Consider the following 9,310-nt stretch of genomic DNA (forward strand, 5'->3'; position numbering starts at 1 on the left):
ATCAGGAACGGGGCTGGCCAGCCAATCTCCTGCATCACCTCCCCCACCTGGCCCAATCAGCCCTGATTGGGCGGGCCGGCCAGATTCCCACCTGTACATGAATTCGTGACCAGGCCTCTAGTAATTTATAAACTATCAGGAATATATATCATATGTACTCTCTATTCTCCTGGGCTCATATTATAAGATAACTTACCTTTACTTTTCAAAATGGTCCTTAGATCAAAATCATTTGACTTTTTTGCAGTCTACAAAGATCTATATTATACCTTGTTTTTATAGAATCTTGAGCCTTTGGTCCACATACATTTCTTAGAAGACAACCATAAACCAGATAAAAACACTAAATTGCAATATTAGGCATCTTTTCTATTTCTTCTACATTTGCCATCCTAACAACCATTTTAACATTGTGAACCTTATGAGACCCTCAGAATACTATATTTATGAAATCAGACAACATACCACACCCCCCCAAACTCAAGTTTGTTTGTTTTCCCACTTTTTCTGTTACTTTAAAATTGTAGAACTCCCAAGAGTTCAGTGGTGGAAGATGTTAATAATATAATTTAGTACATCTTGGAAGTTCTTATGCCCTTTGTAGAGTGAATTGATCATGTTTAGATTTCTGTTCCCAATATCCCAGAAGTGTTTTAAATTATATAAGATAAAGAATTGCTATAATACTTACTTTTAAAGTTACCTAATTCAAGTATATTTGGATTAACTCTTGTTTTTTAGTTTAGTATGTACTTTCAGTGATTTTGACAGATTATTTTCAAGTTTCATTTTACCCAAATCTGTATATGTGATAAAATCTATTTAAAGATAGCTAAAAGAAAGGTGTTGATTTTGTATTTGGAAGGTAATTTTTTGTTAAATTCATTAACAATAGCAGAATTGTTTTTATTACTTATTTTGTAGAATTGACAGTTTGATTTTCACAATTCATTGTGTGTCAGATTTGAAATTATAATACAGTTACAAGTCAGTCCAGAGCCTTCTTTAATAGCTCCTACCCTTAGGAATGTTGAAAAAGAAGTGAATTCCCAAACCTGTGTCAAGAACCAGTGATTTAAATGTCTTTGAAAGGCTTCCTTGAGTCTAGTCAATGGAGATAAATGATAGCCCATTTCCATGCTGCATTGTTGTTAGGGTTTATAAAGTTGTCAATATGTAAAAGTGCAAAAGCGGGTAAAACTATGTAAAATTGCCTATAAATTTTCTAGTTTTCATTATTTGCACTATTTACCTTTGCACTTGATTTTTTGGAAGTTAAGACTAGTCACTTTCACTTTTGTTTCTAGTCTTTTCTAATTTCTTACAGAGTTATGTTTTTAATATCCCACCCAAAGCACGCTTATATGCAATTAAATATGCTTTGTAAATCTGAAAAAAACATTTCTTAGTGTTAGCTATGTGAAAAAAATTGTTTTGATGAAATTTTTAATATGGACCTTTATTTGCCAATAAAATCCTTTGTAAATGTGAGCTTTATTAAACTATTTGAATAGACAAAGTGAAAGCTTAGGATATATATATAATGATGTCTTTGAGATCCAACTTCCAGCCTGAGATGGCTTGGTTTTGGAGTGATTTGTATTCACTGAAATCAATGAGATCTAGCTGGGTATTGGCTTAAAAATCTGGAAGTGAAGTGGGTGGCAAGTGGCAGCTCCCTCTTTCATGTAGTTTTCCATAATGCTCATAGAGTTTTCTCATGGTTAATGTGATATAAGTGGTATTGAATAATTATATTAAATGAATATTCCTTTTTGGAATTCAAAGTTGACTCACTTTTTGAGGGGGGGCGTGGCAAGGGATAAGAGACTTTATTTTAACTAGAGGCATTCTTATAATGTAAAGATGTGCTCTAGAAAGAATAGGAGAACAAAAAGTATACCTGTGAACATATATTTTGTCTTAGTGAAATTGTGCAACACAGGTAGGTTCAGAATTGAAGGGGGAAAAAAGGTTGATAGTTTTGTCAATAGTGTGAAAATGTGTTTTGGCTAAAATTATTTTTGTAAGTTGTTTAATTATTTCATTTTATATTCCCTTTCCCATAGCCTTTTAGGCAATTCATAGTTAAAACCAACAAGTAAGAGGCCTCTCTTCAGATCTGACTTATTTTTGGAATGCCAGAGTGTGTTTCTGGATTGGGGGGAGCTGGGAGTAATGTTTTAATTCTTGACATCCTCTTGTCTTGCTAGTCATTCTGGATCTTACTGTTTGCAAATTGTGTTGAGAATTCAGTGATGTGTTTGAAAAGAGAAAGTCCTCTATGACATAGTGTGAATGTTTGTGGCTGGAGCCTTGTAGCTTTGTTTTTAATTTGAGTAGAAAGTAAAATTTCCATTGTTCAGATTTTAGGCTTTTGTAGTGGAATTGTGCCTGGTAGTTGTCTAAATATGGACCAATTTGGGGACACTAAGGTTGACAAATGTGTATCTGACTCCAAATAATCCTTTACTCAAAACTATAAGGCTTGCATCATTAGAGTTCTCTTAAGTTTTACGTTGTCAAATCTTTAACTGTGGATGATGATCAGCATTATATCTATGAATTTCCTTTGGGAAAAGAGAAAAATTCAGTCTCCAAACTTTTTCTTAGAGACTAAATTTACCCTATATGGAAAATGAAAAATATTTTAGAAAGTGGCTTTGATTATTTTTATGGAGTTTAATCAGCTTAATTAATTATTTTTCCTAGTTTGAAGCACTATTTTGCAAATGTGAATAAAAGGAAAAGATCAGCAATTTGCCCCCCGCCCTTTAGGCTCTTAGTTTTCTGCCCCCATTTCCCAATCCTGTTATAAGATGAATTACGGGTATCTCTCTAAGTACCTATAACCCCTTTTTGGGGTTACAGATTCCTTTGATAATCTGATGAAAGTGATGGACCCTCTCCCCAGAAAAAAATGCACATAGGTAATTTTGCAAATAACCTCAGGTGCATCACATATCTTCTGAAACCCAAGTTAAAAGATCTCGGCTCTAGATAACTCTATAAAGAAGATTTTAATTCAGTTGATAAAATTAATAACTAGCTATTGGCTTAAAACATTTCTGGAATTACTGTTAGATGGTGGCCCCGATTAGCGAAATATGACATTGTAACCAGCTTTGTTAGATATTACAACATCCAGACAGAAGGAAGAAAGCAAAGTTTTGAGAGCTATTTATAAGGAGTCAGGGCATCTCTAGACATGGGAGCCATTTCTGGTTCAAGGCAGGGGTCAGAGTGCCTGATAGCTTCTAGCAGGGTAGAGTTTGATAAACCACAATGCTCAGGATGCCAAGGGGTTAGCCATTATCTTAACCCCTTCCTCACCAAAAGATTTTAGTTTTGTCTATTGGGAAACAAGATGTCACTAGGAAAAAAAGATTTGCCTTACAACTTTGCTGGAACACATCAGTTTGGTGATATGTGGGACACCAGTATTATTTTTGAGAAGGTGCATAAAACCAAAGTAAATTATTCTCTGTGTAGAACATTATTTATTAGTAACATTTCTTTGGATGTATTCACTTTGACAATTTTTACCAATAAATATTGGTTTTATTTAAAACTTGGAATCCAGTTTATAAATAGGATAGTTGATATATCTGTCCTTTCCCCCATGTAAAGAATAGTTTAAAGATTTATGCATACTTTTTACATTTCTCTCTTGATGCCATGAAATGGGGTGGGTGGCGGGGTGGAGATCTTTGAGTCAACAACTGACAAGATGTCTTCTCCAAATTTAAAAATTGAGAAGCAGCACTTTAAGTCTAACTCTACACCATTTTAGTGCATGTATTAGTTTTAATAATGATTTTTGGTGCATGCCTTTGGGCTTATTCAAAAGTGTACAATAGGAAAGTATATTTCCTTTCTTAGAAAGGAGATGTTTTTCTACTTTGCAACATGTGATTACAAAAATCTTCCTCTGTGGGAAGATTAACCATGTATTGAACTACTGAGAAGTATATATTTTTAGATATACAGAAGGAATCTACATGGAGCAGCATTCAGACCTATATAGAAGTCATAGCATTCTGTATAGGACCAAAAAGGAAATAACATTAAACACTTAAACAGATTTTGTTGGGTAGAAATACCTTTAGATCTTGCATTGACTTACAAAAAGAAAATGCCACAGAAGTTTGCTGAAAACTTTTGTTGTTTGAATTTTCTCTGTCAGTGTATTTAACCCAAATACAACAGTTTTGGGTTTACACATACATTAAGAATCAATAAATCAAAGCTAACTAAATAGATCAGTCTGGTTTGCCAATCCAGCTTGACTGAAATAAGTAAACTAATCACTTGCAACATGAAAAACTGTCCAACTCCTAAGGTTTTGACAAAATAACCTTGGCTGATGTGGGGAGATTCCCACTTTGATTTCTGACCTGACAGTGAAGATTCATACTTCACCTGATTTCAAACCTGACTATGTCTGTTTAAGGAGCTATGGTACAGTTTGCTAATTCAATCTCAGATACCTGTTGATTACCTGTAAGATCTAGAGTCCAAAGTAGCCAGCAGCTGTATCCCTGAGTGCTCTGTGCCCATCAGATGTCTTAAAGTAAGCAGGGTTGGGACAAGTCACAGCTCAGATGAGTGTTCTCAGGTGCTGTGGACAGCCCCAGCTTCAAGAATTGTAACTGCTTTCTTGGGAGTCATCACTGAAATAATGTCCCACATGGTGTTACTTACTGTAGTTGCTCTCTCTTCGAGGAGGCCCAGAGCACACATTCTAATAGCTTGTGGTACTCAGAGAGGGGGTGCTAACTCTGATGCCCTGGCAAAATTCCAGTTTAGGGATGTGGGTCTTCTTGCCATTCTAATTGGAAATATGCATTGCTTTCCATTTTCCCTGTTGGTCTCAATGCAAACCAACCTAGTCTGTTTCTTTGCCCCAGTCCCAAGTCTCTTAAGATGCTGGTGTGTAATATATGGGCCAAGTTCTTGTCTTATCCCAATTGTACAAGAGTTAAGGATTGATTGAGCACAGTGTCAGAGTGCCCTGTAACTGGAGGGTAAACTCTTGTAATACTTCGGCGATAAAATTGGCCCTCTTTTAATATAAGTTGGGGAGTGTGCACTGGCCAGAGGCTTCTATCCATGAGGTGTGACCTAAAACCTATTTTCCCTCTTTTCTTATAGCATTTTGAGAAAATCTGTTGGGTTTTCAGTAGTCAGGGAAGGCCGGAGTTCTGCAGCTTTAATCTAGGTAACTGAGGCTGGTTTGAGCAAGACTTTGGTTAATTAACTGGATTCTCAGATGCCACAGACTCCGTGAAAAGTCACCATTATTTTCAATGGTTGTGATAGAATTTCCCCCAGTAGCCATTATTTTAAGATTATATTACAGAGTTGCTTTATTTGAGCTTTTTGTGTATACACAATCCCAAACTGGAAGAAATAAAAAAAAAAAAAAAGGAATCCTGCTGTGAAAGGTATATATTACTCTAGATTTTTCTTACTGTAAATATTGTAAGATTGTAATACTGTCGATATTTTATTAACCAACAAATGTTAATCTATGTGAATTCAGACTTATTTTAAATGTGCTTCTTATTTACTGTGTGTGGTTCTTGTTGCTGACAGTATTAAGTTATATTCTGATGTAAGATTAACTTTATTAAAGAATGTAAACATTAATGTTTCCTTATGGGAAAACAAATAAAGTATAAAGAAGACAATTCTTTTCAGTAAAATATACTATGTATTTACACTTGCTAGACCCAGCACCACTTATAAATTTAGTACATTGTTCAGAATTTTAGTTAACACAGCTGACATGGTTGTGCTCTGTTTGAAAGTCTAAAAGTAGGTATTGTTGGAATATAAACAGTTTGTTTTTGTCTGCTGTGAATCATCTTGAAATTTCTAATCAAGTTTGTAAAATTTTTATAGTAAAGCATTTTAATGACAATTTAAAAATTTATCTTCTCTAAAGAATGGTCAAAGTGATATCCTTTCAGAAATAGAATTGTTCTTTAATATCTTTCCAAAATGACTTTGGTTAAATGGACCAGATGTGTATCAGTTAAATTTTAGGACAAAGTTGTGATATTCTTTGAGTTTACAAGTTAATCCTTATTGGAGATGTGCCAATTACATAGTAGAATATCATTAATTTGCACTGTTTGGGGACCCCATTAAGAATGCTGAAATTTGCCAACTAAGAAGTAAGCAAATGCAATTTAAAAAGTAAATTTGAGCATTCTGTATTAAATATGTGTAGTTATCATATGAAGAAGCACTGTGTGTCAGGCTGTAATATAAACCATACTTGCTGTCATGTTCTCCCATCTCAGTGCTGGGAACTCACCATGTGGAAACCAAGCAAATGTGTTGTGCATCAGCCGGCTTGAGTTTGTTCAATATCAAAGCTGAAACTAGCGAGGTCTGCTGTACTGCTTATTGAAGTATTGTGATTCTTTTAGGCATTGATTCTTACAAAATATATACTGTAACAGTATACTTTGTACAGATTTAAATTTTATTTGAAAAAAATGAAATAAAGTAGGCAAAAAATAAAGATGTTTATTTTTCATGTGACTATATAAACAGATCAGTCTTTTGTTTCAGTGCCTTTGGGGAGGGTCTGGTTGCTCCTGGGTATTCTCTTTTTTTTTAATATTTGATAGATGGAAACCATTTTTAGCACCCAGTGACAGGTATACTTGCCTGGTCATTAATTGGCTGCAGCATTAAGTGTACTCTCACACTGGAAAACGATTTTTTAAAACAAATTGGGTTTGTGGTTTTTTTGGTTGTTTTTTTATTGATGACAGCACGAATGGCATCCCTATCTTGCTTCTTGAGTCCATTTTGAAAATTTTCTGAAGAGAAAGAAAAACTTTCCCCTATATCATGCCTCTCCCATGGAAGGTTTTTGTTTTCTGTTGTTTTACATTTGGAGTTGGTTTGGGGTAGTAGAAGGGTTACAAAAGAGTATATGACAAAAGATGAAGAGAATATTCTGAAATAATAGAAATGCTTGAAAATCAGATCTTTTAAAACTGCTTTTCTAGTAAGTGGAGTGGTGGACAATGAATAAACTTACCAATAAAAATGTGGCACAGGAGTTATCCTTCAGAATAATTTTAATGGGACCTTCTCATTGAAGATTAGATTATCTGACCAAGAAGAACCATCCCAGTTTTTGCCCCTAACTCAAAAATCAGTGGAAGCCCAGGGAGATGACATTTCCTTGACCTTTAGAAATGGAGTTAGAAGTTTTATTTGTGGCATTCTCCTCATTTTATCTTTCCTGGTGTTTTCAGTTACCTTCAGGCTGGGTGTAGGAAGGTTTGAAACAAGTGATTGCAGGAACAGGGTTCTTGCAGAAATTACACTATGGAAAAATACAGTCTTATTTAAATGTGTATGACAGTGATTATATTCTAAAAATGTATGGCCATTGAAGTATTTCAAGTTCATAGTATCGCAGTTCCAGGCTTCCCTGGGTGAACCCTAAGAAACTGTTGTCGTTATTGTTTTGTTTATTTCTACTAAAATGTCCCTTCTTTGTAAAGAACAGCAGACTAGCTATTGAACTAGCTTCTACTTCTGATAACCACTAAATCCAATAGAAAATAATGCAGAGACTTTACCATATAAAAACTTAACATGTAATACTGTTTTGGGGAGGTAGGGGAGGTTTTCAAATGGCCGTTATGACTCAGTGGTTGAGTGTTGACCTATGAACCAGGAGGTCACGGTGAGTTGCGGGCTTGACCCTTAGTAGAGGGCATGCAGCCTATCAATGATTTTCATCATTATGTTTCTTTTTTTAAAAAAAAAAAGTGTTTTTATTGATTTCAGAGAAGAAGGGAGAGGGAGAGAGAGATAGAAACATCATGCCTCTGATTTGGGGGGGCACACAGAGGACAGTGGGTACTTCTTAAGGAGACTAGATTCCTCTTTCTCCTCAAGGGAGGTCAGACCAACTCCTGGGTCTCTGTCCGAGAGGAGGGCTTTTCAGGCACAGGAGCTTGTGGTAGAAACTCTAGCCATGATTTGCAGTAAGTATAGGAAGTAAAAAGCCAGAGGCCAGGCCCCTTCCTAACTGTCCTGTGGCCTTAATCTTTAAAGACGCCAAATACAGGGCTGCAGGGTAATGTCCCAGATTTGAAATAGGTTTTAACTACAGAGCCAGGCTTGTAGGGCCACAGGAACCCCAAATAAGGAGCCCACCATGTTCAATAGAACTGTTTCTTTTCTAGTGATGTAATTGACAATATCTGCCCACCCCCACCTCCCATTGTTGTTAACTTTTATTTAAGCTTGTGGTATGTCATTTACTTTGGCTCTTTTGCATGGTTTTGGAAATCTCTTGGTTTCTACTTCCAGTAACAACCTTTTTCTAAGAAGACAGGACTTTTTGATTTGGAGAACTGGGTTTTGGGCGCAGTTCTGTTCATTCAGGATCAGAGTAAAGAGATCTCTTTTTCAGCTTTGCTTCCTAACCCCAAGGCCAGCACACGTCACCACTTGCTTTCACCTCAGCATTATCCCCCATACTTCTAGAACTTGAGGGGGAGGAGTCAGTTTTTTCCCTTGAAAACGGGGATTCTACCTTAATATTGCAAATCTCCACAGCATTTCCAGTAACGTCATCCCTACCAACATTGATTTTCATTCATCTTGATTTTTTTAAATCAGGCCATTTGGCACTTAGGTTGGCAGTGGGAAAAGTCACAAAACACTCACTGAATGTTGTCATGTTTAAAGAGCAGGATATCCCCACATTACACCCTGCAGAGTTGTCCAGTTAACCCCTAAGAATTCTGACTAACCCTATGGGCCCAACTCATACCTCAGACCTTCCCCAGGGAGCAGGAGTTTGTCAGCCTCCTGGGGAGATTGGCAGTAGCTCCAACCTAGCTCTGCTTTCTTTCTCTATCTCTGGCTGTGACACCACAGTGAGTCTGTACTGTTACTATCCTAAATTTTTCCAAACCCACCACGTTTTTTAAAACTAGTGTTGAGTGCTTAAAATATGCAAGGCACCAAGCTAAGTGTTTTGTCTGGGTTATTTCTTTTAATTCTTAGTACAATCCTGTGAGATAGGCACTATTAATATCCCCATCATACAGAAGAGGAAACTAAGGTACAGAGAAATTAACATGCCCAGGGTCGTGTAGTTAGAATTCAAGTGACCAGTTCCAGCAGGCTGATGCCAAAGCATATCCCATGCAGTGGTCGGCAAACTGTGGCTCGGCAAACCGCGGCTCGCGAGCCACATGCGGCTCTTTGGCCCCTTGAGTGTGGCTCTTCCACAAAATACCGACTTCTGCGCATGGGCCAC

At 36.5% G+C, this 9,310-nt stretch overlaps 1 protein-coding gene across 1 annotated transcript; it reads left to right on the top strand.

Moving 5' to 3' along the window:
* The first annotated feature begins 35 nt into the window (after positions 1–35).
* IGIP (IgA-inducing protein) lies at positions 36–6,555 on the top strand. The gene is given in 2 exon segments (XM_014529128.1): positions 36–6,278; positions 6,280–6,555. Coding segments are annotated over 2 exon segments (159 nt in total). The 5' UTR covers positions 36–6,230; the 3' UTR covers positions 6,391–6,555.
* The last annotated feature ends 2,755 nt before the right edge of the window (positions 6,556–9,310 follow it).

This window comes from Myotis brandtii, unplaced genomic scaffold (genome assembly GCF_000412655.1).
Source record: "Myotis brandtii unplaced genomic scaffold, ASM41265v1 scaffold668, whole genome shotgun sequence".
NCBI classification, from domain to species: Eukaryota; Metazoa; Chordata; class Mammalia; order Chiroptera; family Vespertilionidae; genus Myotis; species Myotis brandtii.